The sequence below is a fragment of the Musca vetustissima genome, unplaced genomic scaffold, assembly GCF_032173495.1.
Source record: "Musca vetustissima isolate MV318-11 ecotype Yass unplaced genomic scaffold, APGP_CSIRO_Mvet_v1 utg10917, whole genome shotgun sequence".
In the NCBI taxonomy this organism is placed as follows: domain Eukaryota; kingdom Metazoa; phylum Arthropoda; class Insecta; order Diptera; family Muscidae; genus Musca; species Musca vetustissima.
In genome coordinates, this window is record NW_026880121.1 from 65,997 (window position 1) to 87,596 (window position 21,600).

The window sequence follows — 21,600 nt, forward strand, 5'->3', positions numbered from 1 at the left end:
TTTTTGTTTAGCAGAGGTTTTATGAAAACATTTTGTGATGTATTGATCAAATTTTGAATCCCAAAGTACCGATATTCAAAAATCCCCAAAAGTGGGAATTTTTGATTTTTTCACAAAAAATTGATTTTTTTTAATTAAATACTCGGTGGATGTGTTTGTTGTTTGTAATTATAAAAATGATTTTTTTTTTCAAAAATTTTTCCAACATTTCATAAAATCCCCAAAATTGGGGATTTTTTTAATTCCACAAAAATGGAATTTTTTAACTAAATTTCTTAAGGGATATAATAAAAAAATGTTTGTCGTAATAAAAATTACTTATTTTAAAATTTCTTTCAAAATTTCACAAAATCCCCAAAGTGGGGATTTTTTCTAATTCGTTAAAAATTGAATTTTTTAATAAAATTTTTGCTTGGTGGATGTTTTATGATCAATTTTTGTGGTGTTTTGATCAAATTTAAATCCCAAAGGGTTGATTTTCAAAAATCCCCAAAAGTGGGAATTTTTAATTTTTTACAAAAAATTGAATTTTTAATAAACATTTTTAGTGGGTGTAAAATAAAAATGTTTGTAATTATAAAAATTATTTTTTTCAACAGTTCCCCTTTAATATTTTAGATAATCCCCAAAGTGGGGATTTTTTTTAATTCGTTAAAAATTGGATTTTTTTAATAAAATTTTTGCTTGTGGATGTTTTATGGCCTTTTTTTGTGATATTTTGATCAAATTTAAATCCCAAAGGGCTGATTTTTAAAAATCCCCAAAATTGGGAATTTTTAGTTTTTTTACAAAAAATGGGATTTTTAATAAATTTTTTTTGTGCATGTAAAATAAAAATGTTTGTAATTATAAACATTATTTTTTTAATATTTCCCCATTAGATTTTACAAAATCCCCAAAGTGGGGATTTTTTTTAATTCGATAAAAAATTGGATTTAAAAAAAAAATTGGTTTAGCAGAGGTTTTGTGAACAATTTTTGTGATGTTTTGATCAAATTTAAATTTCAAAAGGGCTGATTTTCAAAAATCCCCAAAATTGGGAATTTTCAATTTTTTACAAAAAATGGGATTTTTTATAAATTTTTTTTTGTGGATGTAAAATAAAAATTTTGTAATTATAAAAATATTTTTTTCAACAGTTCCCCTTTAATATTTTACAAAATCCCCAAAGTGGGGATTTTTTTTTTAATTCGTTAAAAATTGGATTAAAAAAAATTGGTTTAGCAGAGCAGATTTTGTGAACAATTTTTGTTTTGATCAAATTTAAATCCCAATGTGCAGATTTTCAAAAATCCCCAAAAGTGGGAATTTTTGATTTTTTTTACAAAAAATGGGATTTTTAATAAAATTTTTTAGTGGATGTAAAATAAAAATGTTTGTAATTATAAAATTTTTTTCAAAATTTCTTCCAACATTTCACAAAATCCCAAAAGTGGGGATTGATGATTTTTTCAACATTTTCCTTTAAAAATTTTACAAAATCCCCAAAGTGGGGATTTTTTTTAATTCGATAAAAATGGGATTTTTTATAAAATATTGCTTAGTAGATGATTTATGAGTAAATTTTATAATGTTTTGATCAAATTTAAATCCCAAAGGGTCGATTTACAAAAATCCCCAAAAGTGGGGATTTTTAATTTTTTACAAAAAATTGTTTTTTTTTCAAAGATTTTTGTTTGGTGGATGATATTTGGGGTATAAAATCACATTTTTTCAAATTAAATTGTCATTACTTTCAAGGACATTACAAAAAAAATTTTAAAAAATAGAATATCCAACTTTAGTTTTCATTTTCTAAGTGTAAAAAAATTCTAATTTTTTTTTTCAAACTAAAAACAAAAATAAAATTAAAAAAATTTGCGCGTAAATTTTTCTCTCGGTATATGTTTGGCAATAAAAATAAAATTGGAATGCGTCTAATGGGTGTGGACTGCCCTCCTCATTTCTTATAGCCATATTCATTAATGGCTTCATATTCCTTCTCAGCCTGTACCAGCAGCTTATACCATTGATCGCCGTTGAAGCGGGGCTCTTTACGGGTACCACCATAAACGGCGGGCAGAATTTCCGGACTCATGTGTTTGTACAACGATTGGCGATCTGTACCATGGAAATAGATACGTGATCGCAATTTCTCTCTCAAGAACGGTTTGAAAAGGGAGAAGACCACATTGAAGATTTTCGGTTGATTAACAACGTGGATGGCCTTGACACGCAATGGCACGGAATCCTGCAACCAATCGACAATACGTTTAGCAAAGGCTGGGGTAAATTGCCAGGTCTGCTGTAAACTCAAGCCATCCATATCGAAAATGACCACAACGCCATTGATTTGAGTTTCCGGTTCCCACATGGCAGCCTCCAGATAGAGGACAGCTGCCTTGAAGACCTCATCCAAGACGACCTGCTTGTGTTTCCAATTTTCTGGAAAGCAAAAAAAAAAAAAAAATTATTAAAATTTTGAATTTTCAAAATGTTCTTGGCGTTCACTTACTTCCCAATTCCAATACGGCCACACGCCTACCCAATTGGTCACGATTCGGAAATACCACAATGACATTGTGATCGAATACATTTTTTTCATTGCTGGGCTTCAGATCCTTATAGACATCGGCATGTTTCAATTTAAAGGAATAATAGTTTTTGATCTGAAATCGAAATTAAAAAAAAAAAAATTAAAAAAAAAATTCAAAACTTGGAAATGTGTTCGGATTACTTACCAGCTTAAAGGCACTGTCAGGATAGTATTTGCAGACGCGGAGGAAACGCAATAAAAATAGGTCATCACGGGGACATTTTAAATCGGGTTCTCCTAAAAATAAGAAAAAAATAAAATTTTTTAAAAAATTTCATAAAAATTAAAAAAATTCCCAATTTCTGGGGAAAATAAATTCCCCCAGAAAATGTATAAAAATGAAATTTTTTCAAATTGTTAATATTCAAAATGTCGGAGGAAAAATATTTCTCTCAAAATTTTCTACAATTTTAAAAATTTTTAGCAAAATTCCAAAAATCCCCAATTTCTGGGGAAAATAAATACCCCAAGAAAATGTATAAAAATGAAATCTTTTCAAATAGTTTTTATTCCAAATATCGGAGGAAAAAGATTTCCCTCGAAATTTACTACAATTTTAAAAATTTTTCAAAATTTCAAAAAATCCCCAAAATCTGGGAAAAATAAATTTCCCGGGAAAAGTTATTAAAATTAAATTTTTTAAATTGTATTTATTCACAATATGTGAAGAAAAATATTCGCTTCAAAATTTACTAAAAAATTTTAATATTTTGCAAAATTTCAAAAAATTCCCAAATTCTGGGGAAAATAAATTTCCCAGGAAAATTTATTAAAATTACATTTTTTCAAATTGTATTTATTCACAATATCTGGTGGAAAACTATTTTACCAAAAAATGCAATAAAATTCAAAAAATTTTGAAAATTTTCAAAAAATACCCAATTTCTGGGGAAAATGAATTTCCCGGGAAAATGTATTAAAATTCAAAATTTTTATATAATTTTCTATTCACAATATCTGCGGAAATATATTCTCATAAAAATTTACTACAATTTTAAAAAATTTTGCAAAATTTTAAAAAATCCCCAATTTCTGGGGAAAATGAATTTCCCGGGAAATGAATTAAAATTCAAAATTTTTATACAATTTTCTATTCACAATATCTGCGGAAATATATTCTCATAAAAATTTACTACAATTTTAAAAAATTTTGGCAGAATTTCAAAAAATCCCCAATTTCTGGGGAAAATACATTTCCCGGGAAAATGAATTAAAATTCAAAATTTTTATATAATTTTCTATTCACAACATCTGCGGAAATATATTCTCATAAAAATTTACTACAATTTTAAAAAATTTTGCAAAATTTCAAAAAATCCCCAATATCTGGCGAAAATAAATTTCCCGGGAAAAATTATTAAATTTAAATTTTTTTCATATTGTATTTATTCACAATATGTGGAGAAAAATATTCGCTTCAAAATTTACAAAAAATTTTAATATTTTGCAAAATTTCAAAAAAATTTCCAAATTCTGGGAAAAAAAATTTCCCGGGAAAATGTATTAAAATTATATTTTTTTCACATTGTATTTATTTACAATATCTGGTGGAAAACTATTTTACCAAAAAATGCAATAAAATTCAAAAAATTTTGAAAATTTTCAACAAAATCCCCAATTTCTGGGGAAAATGAATTTCCCGGGAAAATGTATTAAAATTCTAAATTGTTTAACAATTTTCTATTCACAATATCAGGTAAAAAAAATTCGCCTTGAAATGTACTAAATTTTTTTAAATATTTTGGACAATTTCAAAAAATCCCCAATTTCTGGGGAAAATTTATTTCCCGAAAATATGTATTAAAATTAAATTTTTTAAATTGTATTTAGCCGCAATATGGGGAGAAAAATATTTGCCAAAAAATTTTTAATACATTTTGCAAAATTTCAAAAAAATCCCCAATTTCTGGGGAAAATAAATTTCCCGAGAAAAAATGGCAATCTCACAAAAATTAAAATATTTAATATCGAAACGAAAATATTTCCCACAAAATGCATAAAAAAATAAAAATTTTTAAATTTTTGGAAAAAAATTAAAAATCCCCAATTTCTGGGGGTAATTTAATTTACCAAGCAAATGTAGTAAAATCGCAAAAATTTATTATAAAAGTTAAATCCATAATATCTTGATATATATAAAATTAATTTTTTTTCCAAAAAAATCAATAAAATTTCCAAAATTTTAAAAAATCCCCAAAATCTGGGGAAACATTTTAAAAACTGAAAATACCACAAATTATGGCCAATTTGATAATAAATGCATGCAGAAGGATTAATAATTCAAAATCATGATTTCCAATCATGTTTCATTCGCTTTTATTTCAAAAATCCCGCAAATGTGGGGAAAATAAATTTCCCCAGAAAAATCGCTAAAATTTAATTTTAAAATAATTTAAAAAAAATCAAAGCATTTGAGACAAAATATTTGCCTCAAAAAAGTATTTCCTTTAAAATTTTACAAAAATTCCCCAATTTTGGTGGAAAATTATTTCCATTAGAAAAATCCCCAAAAGTGGGGAAATCTATTTTTTACGAAAAATTGCACTAAAAGGGCAAAAATCGCAAGGTATATAGTTCAAAAATTGAAAGAATTTATTTATAAACAATTTTTTTATATTTTGTTATGAAAATTTTTTAAAATAGCAAAAATGCCCAAAAGTGGGGAAAAATATTTTCCATGGAATTTGACCGAAAATGGCAACATTGATAAAAAAAATCTACTATAGAATAAAAATAACTTATTTATAAAACTTGAATCAGTAATTTTTATGAATTTTTAAGAAAATTAGAAAAATCCCCAAAACTGGGGAAATCTATTTTTTCCAAAAAATTGCACTAAAAAGGGAAAAAATAGCAAGGACTATAGTTACAAAATAAAAAGAATTTATTTATAAACAAATTTTTTATAAAAATTCTTTTCAAATAAAAAAATGCCCAAAAGTGGGGAAAAATATTTGCCATGGAATTTTATCAAAAATGGCAACATTTATAAAAAAAAATCTACTATAGAATAAAAAAAACTTATTTTTAAAACATTAATCAGTACTTTTTATGAACTTTTAGGAAAATTAGAAAAAATCCCCAAAACTGGGAAAATCTATTTTTCTGAAAAATAACTCAAAAATGGCAATATTAGCAATGAATATAGTACAAGCATATGTATTACTTGTTTTTAAAACATTTTTCATTATTGATTTTATAAAATTCCTTGAAATAAAAAAAATCCCCAAAAGTGGGGAAAAATAATTTTTCCCAAAAAATCGCTGAAATGGCAATTCTAACAAAAAAATAATATAGCGGAATAGAATAAAATATTTATCAAAAATTAATCTGAATATATTTTTCCGAATTTTTAACAAAATTAGAAAAATCCCCAAATCTGGGGAAATCTATTTTCCATAAAAATATCACTAAAATACAATATTAGCAAAAAAGAAGTACAATCATATGTGTTATTTGTTTATAAACCATTTTCAATACTGTTTTTATAGAATTCTTTAAAATAACAAAAAATCCCCAAAAGTGGGGAAAAATAAATTTCCCCAAAAAATCGCTTGAATGGCAACTCTGACATAAAATAATGTACCAGAATAAAATAAAATATTTATCAAACATTTTTTTTTTTGGATATTTTTGCGACTTTTATACAATTTTAGAAAAAAATCCCCAATTCTGGGGAAACCTATTTTTTTCGAAAAATTGCAAAAAAGGGCAAAAATATCAAAGAATAAATTACAATAATATCTAATATTTGTTTTTAAAACATTTTTCAATACTGTTTTTATAGAATTCTTTAAAATAACAAAAAATCCCCAAAAGTGGGGAAAAATAAATTTCCCCAAAAAATCGCTTAAATGGCAACTCTGACATAAAATAATGTACCAGAATAAAATAAAATATTTATCAAACATTATTTTGGATATTTTTCCGATTTTTTTACAATTTTAGAAAAAATCCCCAATTCTGGGGAAACCCATTTTTTTTCGAAAAATTGCAAAAAAGGGGCAAAAATAGCAAAGAATAAAATACAATAATATGTGTTATTTGTTTATGAAGCATTTTCAATCATGATTTTATAAAATTCTTTAAAATAACAGAAATACCCAAAAGTGGGGAAAAATATTTTTTTCCCAAAAATCGCTGAAATGGCAACTCTGACATAAAATAATGCACCAGAATAGAATAAAATATTTATCAAATATTATTTTGGATATTTTTCCGATTTTTATAAAATTTTAGAAAAAATCCCCAAATCTGGGGAAAACCCATTTTTCGAAAAAGAGCACTAAAATGGAAATATTGGCAATGAATATAGTAACAGCATATGTATTATTTGTTTTTAAAACATTTTTCAATATTGATTTTATAAAATTCTCTAAAATAACAAAAATTCCCAAAAGTGGGGAAAAATACTTTTTCCAAAAAAAAAAAAAAAAAAAAATCACTAAAATGGCAACTTGGACAAAAAATAATGTACCAGAATAGAATATAATATTTATCAAACATTATTTTGGAAATTTTTCCGATTTTTATACAATTTTAGAAAAAATCCCCAAATCTGGGGAAACCTATTTTTTTCATAAAAATATCATTAAAATGGCAATATTAGTAATGAATATAGTACAACCATATGTATTATTTGTTTTTAAAACATTTTTCATTATTGATTTTATAAAATTCTTTAAAATAACAAAAATCCCCAAAAGTGGGGAAAAATAAATTTTCCCCAAAAAATCGCTGAAATGACAACTCTGACATAAAAAAATTTACCAGAATAGATAAAAATATTTATCAAACATTACTTTGAATGTTTTTCCGATTTTTATACAATTTTAGAAAAAATCCCCAAATCTGGGGAAACCTATTTTTTTATACAAATATCACAATATTGGAATATAAATAAATAAAATATAGAATAAAATACAATAATATGTATTATTTGTTTTTAAAACATTTTTCATTATTAATTTTATAAAATTCTTAAAAATAACAAAAAATCCCCAAAAATGGGGAAAAATATTTTCCCCCAAAAATCGCTGAAATGGCAACTCTGACATAATATAATGTACCAGAATAAAATAAAATATTTATCAAACATTAAGTTGGATGTTTTTCCGATTTTTATACAATTTTAGAAAAAATCCCCAAAAGTGGGGAAAAATATTTTCCAAAAAATAAAAAACGCTGAAATGACAACTCTGACATAAAATAATGTACCAGAATAGAATATAATATTTATCAAACATTATTTTGAATATTTTTCCGATTTTTATACAATTTTAGGAAAAATCCCCAATTCTGGGGAAACCAATTTTTTCTCAAAAATAACACCAAAATGGCAATGCTAGCAATGGATATAGTGCAAGCATATTTATTATTTGTTTTTAAAACATTTTTCAATATTTTTTTATAAAATTCCTTGAAATAAAAAAAATCCCCAAAAGTGGGGAAAATAATTTTACCCAAAAAAAATCTCTAAAATGGCAACTCTGATCAAAAATGTTTGTTGAAAATCAACAAATATTTATAAAACATTAATATCTATAATTTTTTGGAATTTTTCACAAAATTACAAAAATCCCCAAAATCTGGGGAAAAATATTTTCCAGAAAATACCCAATAAATGGCAATACTGGCAAGGAATACATTGCAAAATTGGGAATAATATAATTTTTAAATTTGTTTTCTCTAAAACCCGTCAACCTGGTGTAACCTTAACCTCCACACCTTTCACCCACAAAACTTCCCCTCTAAAAACATGACCAAACACAACAAAAAACACCAGCAACAACAACGTCAGTTTTTATCTCACACCACACAGTTTGATAGGTCATCACGTGTTAAACTAGTTTTCCATGTCACTGGAGGTCTCACCAATGCAGTCGCAGTGAGGGCAAAGTCCAAACATGATTTTTGAATAACAAGAAAAAAAAAACAGATCTCCACCGTAAAGGTCATCCAACTAATAATAACAATACAACACATCTGAACGTGTTTTATCATGAACTAAATTCAAACGACTTAATTTTTGTTTTTTTTTATCTTCTTCATCTTTACAATTATTAATATTTTCCAGCACGCGGTAGATGTGATTTATGGGAATTTTGTTGTTACCACTGGGGTTTTTATAGCATCGCTCAATGTTAAACGATAATAAAATCGTTTAAAAATTTGAGTGAAACTAATTTTGGATGCAACAAAAATGACAAGTCATGACATGGGTAGGTAAGTAATCAAATGAAGTCGCCACCATGAACTTGAACTTGAAGAAGCGATGTAAATTTGACAGATTGTGGGACATAGGAAAAAATAAAAATAATTATTAAAAATTATAGATCTTTATCTCTGATATTTAAAAATATTTTTTAAAACATTTAGACCTCTAAGAAAAACCCAAACAAAAAAGGTTTTTGAAAAAAATCCATACCTGTAATAACTCAAAGAAACAATTCCTATTTTTTGTGTAACCACTTTCAATGGCCCATAACATTCCCAATAATTGGCGGATCTTAATGAAATCACTTGATCGTGAAAGAGGAATATGTGATATTCAATAATATTGCAAATTAAACCGATGTTGCTGACCAAAATGTTCGAGATATCCGACAAAATATACGAATACCCAAATTTACCCCTTTTTGAACTCATTTCCGCAATGAGTTTCATGAGGCCATAACTCAGGAAATAGTAGGTGGATTTGAATAAATTTTGTCGATATTGAAAGAGGAATATCTCGTAATTAATAATATTATAAGTTATGCCGATGTCGCTGACAAAAATAATTGGACTATCGCACAAAATATATGGTTACCCAAATTTACCCATTTCTGAACTTTTTTGCGTAATCAGTTTCCAGAGACCATATCTCAGGTAATAATGAATGGATTTAAATAAGACTAGTCGATATCGAAAGAGGAAAATATCATAGTCAATAATATTCCAAATAAAACCGATGTCGCTAATCAAAATGTTTGAGATATCCGACAAAATATACGAGTACCCAAATTTAGCATCTTTTGAACTTTTTTGTGTAATCAGTTTCCAGAGGCCATAACTCAGGAAATAATCGGTGGATTTGAATAAAATTAGTCAATTTCGAAAGAGGAAAATCTCATAATTAAAAATATTTCCAGTTGAGCCGACATCGCTGACGAAAATGTTTGAGAAATCCGAAAAATATACGATTACCCAAATTTAGCATCTTTTGAACTTTTTTGTGTAATCAGTTTCCAGAGGTCATAATTCAGGACATAATCGGTGGATTTGAATAAATTTTGTCGATATTGAAAGAGGAATATCTCGTAATTAATAATATTATAAGTTATGCCGATGTCGCTGACAAAAATAATTGGACTATCGGACAAAATATATGGTTACCCAAATTTACCCACTTCTGAACTTTTTTGTGTAATCAGTTTCCAGAGACCATAACTCAGGAAATAATCGGTGGATTTGAATAAAATTAGTCGATTTCGAAAGAGAAATACCTCGTAATTAATAATATTCTAAGTTAAACTGATATTGCTGACCAAAATGTTTGAGATATCCTACAAAATACATGTTTACCCAAATTTACCCATTTTTGAACTTTTTTGTGTAATCAGTTTCCAGGGGTCATAATTCTAAAAATTATCGGTGGATTTGAATAAAACTAGGCGATTTCGAATGAAGAATATCTCATATTTAATAATATTTCTAGTTGAGCCTATGTCGCTGATTAAAATGTTTGAGAAATCGGACAAAATATACGAGTACACTAATATATCCCTTTAAGAACTTTTTTGCGTAATGAGTTTCCGGAGGCCATAACTAAAAAAATAATGGATGGATTTCAGAAAATAATTAGTGGATTTCAATAAAATAATTCGATTTCGAATCAGAAATATCTCATGTTCAATAATATATCAAGTTGAACCTATGTCGCTGAACAATATGTTTGAGAAATCGGACAAAATATACGAGTACACAAATTTATCCCTTTTTGAACACGTTTGCGTAATCGGGTTTCAAAGGCCATAACTCGAGAAATAATCGGTGGATTTGAATAGAATTAGTCGATATTGAAAGAGGAATATCTCGTAATTAAGAATATTTCAAGTTGAGCTGATGTCGCTGACCAAAATAATTGAAATATCCGACAATATATACGAATACCCAAATTTACCCCTTTTTGATCTTTTTCCCGTAATCAGTTTCCAGAGACCATAACTCAGGAAATAATCGGTGGATTTGAATAATATTAGTCGATATTGAAAGAGGAATATATCGTAATTAATAATATTTTAAATTGAGTCGATATCGCTAACCAAAATTTTTGAGATATGCGACAAAATATACGATTACCCAAATGTTCACCTTATTGAACTCTTTTGCGTAATCAGTTTCATGAGGCCATAACTCTTGAAATAATCAATGAATCTAAATAAAACAAGTCGATTATAACAGAATATAATCTTGAGATCCAAATGAATTCAAGTTTTACAAACATAGCCGACCAAACATCTGAGATATCGGCAAAAATACTCAATGACTTGAATTGACCAATTTTTAATATTTTTTTCGCATTCATATTCCGGAGGCCATAAAATCTGAATGAGTTGGCGGATCTTTATAAAATTACTTGATTTTGAAAGAGGAATATCGGATATTCGAAAATATTGCAAGTAATCTCGATGTTACTGACAAAATGTTAAAGATATCAGACAAAATGTATGAGAGCTCAAATTTACCAACTTTCTGACTTTTTTGAATAATCAGTTTCTAAGGACCATAAGTCATGAAATATTCTGAGGATTTAAATAAAATTGCAATTGCTTTCGAAAGAATGTTATCTTAGAATACAAACGAAAATCAATTATGTCGATGTCGCCAACAAAATACCTGAGATATCGACACGAATATAGGAATCCTCAAATTTTCCAATTTTTATTTATTTTTATTATTTGCACCGCATCCATACTACAGAGGCGATAACTTTAAAAATAAGCGATAGTTAGGTAATCGGTTACTTAATTTTGAAAGCAAAGTTCAAAATCAAGTCAAATTTGGCCAGTGTTACCAACCAAATATCTGAGATATCACAACAAATGTCCTTATCCTCAGAGTTGTCAGCTTTTCGATGTTTTTTCGGTAACCATTTCTCAAGGCCCACAACTTTTGAAATAATTGGCGGATCTTAATAGAATTAGTTAATTTTAAAAGAGGATTGTCTTAGCTTCAAATTAAAGTCAAATTTGGACAGTGTTGCCAACCAAATATGCGAGATATCACAACAAATGTTCATGAATACAAAGTTGCCAGGTTTTGGCCAGTTTTCAGTAAACAGTTTCCAGGAACCAAATCTTTTGAACTAATTGGTGGATCTTAATGAATTATAATTATTTTGAAAGAAAATATTCTGATGTAGAATAATATTTCATATTCGGAATATGTTGCTGACCAAACTCCTGAGGTATAGCCAAAAATCTAAAGGTACGTAATTTTCAAATGTTCGAAATATTTTCTGTGCTTATTTTTCAAGTGGCCATAACTTTTGAAATATGTTATGGATCTTAATGGAATTTGGTGATTTGGAGAGAGGATTATCCCAAGTTCAAAATGAAGTCAAATTTTGATAGTGTTGCCAACCAAATATTTGAGATATTTCAACAAATGTTCGGCTACTCAAAAGTTGCCATATTTTGGGTATTTTCCGTAATCATTTTCCAGGGGCCATAACTTTTGAAAGAATTGGCGGATCTTAATAAAATAAAGTAATTTGGATTGAGGATTATATTAGGTTCAATATTAAATCAAGTTTAAATATAGTGGCCAACCAAACTCCTGAGATATAATCCGAAATATAAAGATGCACAATATTTCAATTTGGGAAATTTTGTTCATTCACATTTTCTAGAGGTCATAACTTTTCAAATAATGGATGGATCTGAATAAAATAAACTGATTTTAAAAGATGATAATCTGAGTTTCAAAACCAAGCCTTAATATGTCAATGTATTCGTTCAAATACCTGAGATATCCTACAAAATATACATGTACTCAAAAATTGCTAGTTTTTGGATGTTTTTCGGTAATCATTTCTCAGAGACCATAACTTTTGAAATAATTAGCGGATCTTAATGAAATAAAGTATTTTGGATTGTGGATCATATTAGGTTCAGTATTAAATCAAGTTTTAATATAGTGGCCAACCAAACTCCTGAGAAATAATCCAAAATATAAAGATGCACAATATATCAACTTTTGGAAATTTTGTTCATTCACATTTTCTAGAGGTCATAACTTTTGAAATAATTGATGGATCTGAATAAAATAAACTGATTTGGAAAGATGATAATCTTTATTTCAAAACCATGCTATAATTTGTCAATGTATTCGTTTAAATATCTGAGATATCCTAGAAAATATACATGTACTCAAAAATTGCTAGGTTTTGGATGATTTTCGGTAATCATTTCTCAGAGGCCATAACTTTTGAAATAATTGGCGGATCTTCATGAAACAAAATTATTTCGAAAATGCAACATCGATAGCTTAAATAGCTGCTATATCAAATAGGTATTCCAAATCGGTTTTTTGTAATTATTTTCAAAATGAAACCTTTCTACAAATTCTAACCAGTCATTACAAACATTTAATTGCAAACGATTAATTGAAAAAAATATAAAAACAACCAATTAATGACCTCCTATAACTGTAATTATAATAAGAAAAAAATAAAAATAAATTGAAAATAATTTCGAAACCTCTGACTTCGAAGTAAGCCTCAAAACCTAACATTAAACATTAAATTTGAACTTTGTATTTGACTGTGATGATTCAGTTACATTATTTGAATACGAGTACGTTATTTGTTTTCTTCCATGATGCAATCAGAGTTTTTTTTTTTGAGGTTAATTTTATTGTGATTGTTATTGTAAAGTTAAGCCGTTAAGGCAAACAAATAAGTGACTAAAAATAAATATACAAACGTTAGGTATGGGGTTAACAAGTTTTTGTAAAAATTCTACACCTTTTTACAAAAAAAAAAATCCATAAAATTTGATGACTATTTCAGACAAGAAAAAAAGGTGAATTGAGCTCTGCTAAACCTTAGAAAAAATATTCCATAAAATTTCTGATAGTATCTCAGCTAAAAATTTGAAGAAAAGTCACGTTCAAAGCTCTACCCAGCCTCTAAAAAAAATTCCAAGATTTTATCTGAGGCAGATACATGAAAAAATGTAAAAATTATTTGAAAAAAAAACTCTGTTACCCCTTAGAAAAAAATATTCCAATATATTTGAGATTATATTTCCCACAAAAATAGAAAATAAATCATGTTCGGAACTCAACCTAACCTTCGAAAAAATCCACCAATATTAACATGTTGCCTATCCCTGAAAAAAAAAAACAGTAAGGAAAGTAGAAAAGTCGGACTGGGCCATTTACCGTAAATCGGCCGAAGTTATATATGGGAGCTATATCTAAATCTGAACCGATTTTTACGAAACTTAACACACATCATTATAGACCTTAGTCATTACGCTGTGCCAAAATTCATGCAAATCAAAAGATTTCCAGGGACTTTAGTGGACTATTTACCTAAAATCGGGCGAAACTATATATGGGAGCTGTATCTAAATCTGCACCGATTTCAACCAAACTTGGCACACATCAATCTAGACTTAATGCAGTACGATACGCCAAATTTCGTGTAAATCGAAAGATATATGGGGACTTTGGTGCACCATTTACCTAAAATCGGACGAAACTATATATGGGAGCTGTATCTAAATCTGCACCGATTTCAACCAAACTTGGCACACATCAATCTAGACCTAATTCAATACTCTGTGCAAATCAATCGGACCAATATTGGGAGTTTGGTGCACCATTTACCTAAAATCGGACGAAACTATATATGGGAGCTATATCTAAATCTGAACCGATTTTCACGAAACTTAGCACACATCATTATAGACTTAATTCGGTACGCTACGCCAAATTTCGTGTAAATCGAAATACATATAGGGACATTGGTACACCATTTACCTAAAATCGGACGAAAATATATATGGGAGCTATATCTAAATCTGAACCGATTTTTATGAAACTTTGCACACATCATTCTAGACTTATATCAGTACGCTACGCCAAATTTCGTGTAAATCGAAAGATATACAAGGACTTTGGTACACCATTTACCTTAAATCGGACGAAAATATATATGGGAGCTATATCTAAATCTGAACCGATTTTCACGAAACTTAGCACACACCATTCTAGACTTAATTCAGTACGCTACGCCAAATTTCGTGCAAATCGAAAGATATATAGGGACTTTGGTAAACCATTTACCGTAAATCAGCCGAAGATATATATGGGGGCTATATCTAAATCTGAACCGATTTATACGAAACTTTGCACACATCATTATAGACTTAATTCAGTACGCTACGCCAAATTTCATGCTAATCGAATGATATATATGGACTTTGATGCACCATTTACCTAAAATCAGACGAAAATATATATGGGAGCTATATCTAAATCTGAACCGATTTTTCCCAATTTCAATAGGGTTCGTCCTTGGGCCAAACAAATGAGCTGTGCCAAATTTCATGCAATTCGGATCATAAATACGACCTGTACTTTGTTCACAAAAATACATGGACGGACAGAGGGACTTGCGTAAATCGACTCAGAAAGTGATTCTGTGCATATTCTCAAAAGGACCCATGGGTCTATCTCGATTATTTTTGCCTGTTACAAACATATGCACAACGACATACATAGTACCACAGTGTGGTGAAGGGTATAAAAAATACTAATACGAAAATCTGCAACTAAACCTCCGAATGCCTGCAAAAATCTGATCCGATATAAACGATAAATTTAAAATCCTAAAAAATCCTCGGAAAAATTCGCCGTTAGGATGGGATTTTTTAAATTTGAGGTGCAATAAACCTTCACAGTACCTCTGAAAATCTCCAAAAATCCCTCCAAAAAATCTCCGTCATTCCGTTTCTTGTCGTCCCGATCAATTGTCATTATTTTTTGTTTTGTTATTTTATTATATCTTCTTTGTTTTGTTTCGGTTTGTTTGACATACTCATCATCGTCCATTGTTGTTATTGTTTATTTTTGTAATTAATGCCCATATAGAGGTAGATAGGGTAGGTAGAGGTAATTTTTATGTATTTATTTATTTCATTTTTTTTGTCTTCTTTCGAACAAATGTGTTGTGTTATTCAAGTTAAGTTCAAGGTTATTGTCCAAAAGCAAAGTAAAAAAACAACAACAACAACAACGAAAAAACCAAAACGTAGCTTAAAGAAATTAATGAAGTCCACTAATTTGATTTGTGACCATATCTAGAGGTCTTTGGACTAATTTTATTGAAAAAAAAACAATTTAGTTGACTTTTAAAATTTACATAAATTATGGGCCATACAAGGAGCGAACTGACCTAATATAATTATGGAAGCCGGTTAGTATTGAATAAAATCAATTGAATTATAAAGAATATTATCTTCAGATCCCAAAGATCCAGGTTATACCGATGTGACCCTGTAAATACCCAGGATATCCAAAGAAATACGTAAAAGCCCGAATTTACCAACATTAAATATTTCACTCATGTTCCGGTGGTCATAACTTCTGAAATTATAGGTGGATCTTAATAAAATAAATTGAATTCAAAAGAGAATTAGCTACTATTCAAAAATATGATCAATTATACCCATGTGGCCTAGCACATACCCGAGATATCCGAAGAAATCCGTAAGCGCCCAAATTTACCAAAAATGAAATATTTTTCGGTACTCATGTTCCGGAGGTCATAACTTCTGAAATTATCGGTGGATCTTAATAAAATAAATTGTTTTCAAAAGAGAATTAACTACTATTCAAAAATAAGACCAATTAAGTCGATGTCACTGACCAAAATTTAAAGATATCGGACAAAATTTACAGCTACTCAAATTTCAGCATTTTCGGAAAATTTTCGGTAACCTTACTCTAGAGGTCATAACTCACGAACTATTCAGGGGATCTAAATAAAATCTATTTATTTTGAAAGAGGATCTTCCTGAGATCCAAATGAATTAAAGTTTTATGGATGCAGCCCGCCAAATACATGAGATATCGCCTAAAGTATTCAATAACTTTAATTTACTTAATGCTCATATTTTTACATATACATTTTTCAGGGGCCATAATTTCTGAAATAATAGGCGGATCTAAATGAAATAACTTGTTTTGGAAAGAGAAATATCTCGCCTTCAAGTGTAGACCAAGTTAGAGCGATATAACTCAACAAATTTTCAGAGATATCGGACAAAATGTATGATTACTCAAATTTAACCATTTTCGGAAGATTTTTTTCGTAATCGGTCTCCAGAGGCCATAACTCAAAAAATAATCAATGGAATTGAATGGAATCGATTAGATATGAAAGAGAATCTTCTTGGGATCCAAATAAAGTCCATTTTTGTATATTTAGTCAACTAAATACCCGAGATATCATCAAAAATACTCAGACACTCGAATTTATCAACATTAAACAATTTCTGTATTTATATTTCGGAACCCATAACTTTGGATATAACCTGCGGATCTTAATAAAAATAACTGGATTTGGATAGAAAAATATCGTATATCCAAGAAAATTGCATTATAAGCTGGTATAACTGAACAAATTTCTGAGATATCGGACAAAATGTATGATCACTCAAATTTAATCATTTTCGGAAGATTTTTTCGTAATCGGTCTCCAGAGGCCATAACTCAAAAACTAATAAATGGAGTTAAATAAAATCAATTAGGTTTGAAAGAGGATCTTCTTTGGATCCAAATAAAGTCCATTTTTGTATATTTAGCCAACTAAATACCCGAGATATTATCAAAAATACTCAGACACTCGAATTTATCAACATTTAACAATTTTCTGTATTTATATTTCCGAACCCATAACTTTGGATATAACCTGCGGATCTTAATAAAATAAATGGATTTAGATAGAAAAATATCTTATATCCAAGAAAATAGCATAATAAGCCGTTATAACTCAAACAAATTTCTGAGATATCGGACAAAATGTATGATTACAGAAATTTAACCATTTCGGAAGATTTTTTTGTAATCGGTCTCCAGAGGCCATAACTCAAAAAATATTCAATGGAATTGAATGGAATCGTTTAGATATGAAAGAGAATCTTCTTGAAATCTAAATAAAGTCAGATTTTATACATTTAGCCAACGAAGTACCCGAGATATCATCAAAAATACTCAGACACCTGAAATGATCATATTTTAAAAATTGTCCGTATTCATATTTCCGAACCCATAACTTTCGATATAATCAGCGGATCTTAAAGAAATAACTTGATTTGGAAAGAGATATATCTCATGTTGAAGAATATAACAAGTTTGATCGATGTCACTTATCAAATTTTGGAGATATGGGAAAAAATGTAGGATTACTTAAAATTATCCATTTTCGGAAAAATGTTAAGTAATAATTTTCTGGAGGTCATAACTCCTGAAATAATCTATGGATCTGAATGAAATCGGATAATTTTGAAAGAAAATTATCTTAAGATCCAAATGAAATTTGTCTTTGTATCCGAATGAATATCCAAGATATAGCCAAAAATATCCAAGACCTCAAGTTTACCAATTTTTATTATTTTTCCGTGTTCATATTTCGCCGGGCCATAACTTTTGAAATTGTCGGCGGATTTAAATAAAATAAATTTTGAAATAGAAGCGAAACAGCTGATGTTGTAAAATATTGAAAGATCAACCGAAGTCACTGACCAACAATTAGAGATATCGGGTAAAATATATGATTACCCAAATATATCCACTTTAAGTTTTTGTTTTGCGTATTCACATTCAAGAGGTCATAACTCATGAAATATTTGGCGGATCTTAGTGAAGTGACTAATTTTGGAAGGAGAAATATCTGACATTCAAAAATATGCCAAATAAATACGAAGTCATTGAACAAAATTTAGAGATATCGCACAAAATGTACGAATACTCGAATTTAACAGGGTTTCAACCTTTTTTGTGAAACCACTTCTAAAGGACATAACCCATGAAATATTTAATGTAATCGAATGAAATCGGCTAATTTCGAAAGAGAGCCATCTTGAGGTCCAAATAAAGGCATGTTTTGTTAATGTAGCCCACAAAATACCCGAGATATCGTCAAAAATACTCAAATACTCGAATTTACCACATTCAAGCAATTTTCTGTATTTATATTCGGAAATCCAAAACTTTTGATAAAATAAGCGGATCTTAATGAAATCACTTAGTATGGAAAGAGGAATATCTGTTATTCAAAATTATTGCAAAATATGCTGATGCCTCCGAACAAATTTCAGAGATATCGGACAACATGTTAGTAATCTTACACATTGTAAATTTTAGAACCTTAAACGGTAATCAGATTCTAGAGGTCATAACTCATAAAGTAGTAGATGGATTTAGCGAAGTAACTCATTTTGGAAAGAGAATTATATGATATACAATAAAAGAACAAATTATGCCGAAGTCACTGAACAAATTTCCGAGGTATCGAAAAAATTAACCAAAAATCGAATTTTCGAATCAATTTTCTGACTTTTTTGCGTAATCACTTTCTAGAGGCCATAACTCATGAAATATTGTTATGATCAGACTAAAATCAAGTGATTTTGAAGGAGAATCTTCTTGAGATATATGCATATAGCTGACAAAATATCGGAGATATCACCAAAAACTTTGACGTACTCGAATTTGTCAAAATTGAATTTATTTTCTGTGTACATTTCTCAGGGGTCATAACTTCTAAAGTAATTGATAGATCTTAATGAAACAACTTGAATTGGGAAGAGGAATATCTGTTATTACAAAATATTGCAGGTTAAGCCGATACCAGTAGCAAAATTTTTGAGATATTTGACAAAATGTACCATTACTCAAAATTTTCTATTTTTCGAATTTTTTTGTGTAATCACATTATAGAGGTCATAACTCATGAAATGTTGGGATGATCGTAATGAAATAACTAGTTTTGGAAAGGGAAATATCTGCTGTTGAAAAATATTGAAAGGTCAAGCGATGTCGCTGAACAAATTTTTGAGATATCGTACAAAATGTACGATTGCAAAAATTCAAATATTTTGTACAGTTTTCGGTAGTCCGATTCTGGAGGCCATAGCTCATAAAAATTCGAGAGAATTGAATGAAATCAGTGGATTTTGAAAGAATAATATCCTCAGATTAAAATAAGGGAAAGTTTTTATAGTTGTAACCTAACAAATATCGGAGATTTAGGCCAAAATTCAAAATCAATCAGTCTTTGCCTGTTGTGAACAACTAATAATAGTCAGCGTATTATTTCCTGCAGTCGTCTGAAAAATTAGATTTAAATGAGGGTAAGATTTTATAGTTGTAACCTAACAAATATCGGAGATTTAGGCCAAAATTCAAAATCAATCATTCTTTGCCTGCTGTGAACAACTAATAATAGTCAGCGTATTATTTCCTGCTGTAATCCAAAAAAATACTTCCAAGTCAAGACGTCATATGACTAACTTCGTAATGCAATTTACTTGAAAATATTCAATTTCCTAATGCTGAAATTAATATTCAATATCTAACTTACAATTACGCGTGAACTCAGGCCAAGATCAAACCGATAATTTCTATTCTACTACAGCTACTATTACTAACCTTTTTGTTAACCTACTGAAGTAAATACATATTTATGGAGACTATATAATCGAAAGGGGTTAATTGACAACCTGGGAATTTGAAAATAATCACCAATTTTCCCAGCAGACATTAATATACATATATTTGAAAGTAACATTTCAACACGAATGTCAAAACGAGGGAGGGAGGGAGGGAGGGAGGCTGACCGACTAACTATTGTAAATATCACATGTTGGAAATATTGCAATTTTCAAAAATGTCAAACCTTTTTTTTTAAAAAAATTATAACATATATTTTCAAAACATGCATCTAAAATCGAATAAAATAATTGTTAACTGAACGAAGTTTCACTCAATATTTCGTGTTGTAAAGATGTATTAGTGTCAAATACTACATTTTTTTTGTGTAATGACAATTTTGAATTGTTTGATCTATTTTCTTACCGTCCAATAACTTTTTCAGCTCCTCCAAACCCTTTTGCCGATTTTCGGGTGTTTCACGCAATTCTCTGAGAGCAACTTCTTTGGTCTTTTCACTGGGTTCGCCCAAATCAAATTCCAGGGTGTAATTATCAACGGTAACACCTTTCCATTCACCGACGTCAGTCAACATTGTGGGGATTTCTGAAAATAAGAAGAGACAAATTTTTTAAAAATCGGAAATTAGAAAAGTCATCATCTGATAAATTTTGAAATTTTATTTTAATATATATTTTTTAATTATTTTTTATTTATTTCATTACAGCTTGACTACGGCGAAAATTGAACTCAGGAAATGACACAATGAATGTCTATTGGATCGATGGAACCTTCAAATCATCTCTGAACCTCAACGAATATTTTGGCATATTTGCATTTAAAGTTATTCTATAGATAAGGGGGATTCCCTCTTTGGATCGAACCTGTCATCCCGTTTTGAAGCTATAGAGTTATATATTTCAATATTTATGTGTAAGGAAAGGCCGATCGAAGGAACCTAATGAACCAGAAAAATCATCGAAAATATTGACATATTTGCATTTAAAGTTATTCTACATAAAGAGGATTTTCTTTTGGTCTTCGTCGGACCGGACATCGTTTTTTTGAAGGTGTAAGGTTCATTATTTATGTACAAGGAATTGATGATCGAAAGAACCTAATGACCTAGCAAAATCATCGAAAAACTTGACGTATTTGCATTTAAAGTTATTTCCTCTAAAATATTCCCTTTTCGGACCTCGACGATCTACTGGATCGATGAAGCCTCCAAATCATCTCTGAACCTCGACGAATATTTTGGCATATTTGCATTTAAAGTTATTCTATATAAAGAGGATTTCCTTTTGGACTTCTTC

The 21,600-nt window shown here is 28.9% G+C and overlaps 1 protein-coding gene across 1 annotated transcript; it reads right to left on the reverse strand.

The window, feature by feature from the left end:
- Window positions 1-1,939: 1,939 nt before the first annotated feature.
- Window positions 1,940-20,890, reverse strand: LOC133325501 (alpha-tocopherol transfer protein-like). Its single transcript, XM_061534245.1, has 4 exons — window positions 20,711-20,890; window positions 2,721-2,812; window positions 2,495-2,648; window positions 1,940-2,424 (listed from the first exon to the last, which is right to left on the reverse strand). Exons 1-4 carry the CDS (start codon window positions 20,877-20,879, stop codon window positions 1,940-1,942), a joined length of 900 nt encoding a protein of 299 aa, XP_061390229.1. The 5' UTR covers window positions 20,880-20,890.
- Between the last annotated feature and the right edge of the window lie 710 nt (window positions 20,891-21,600).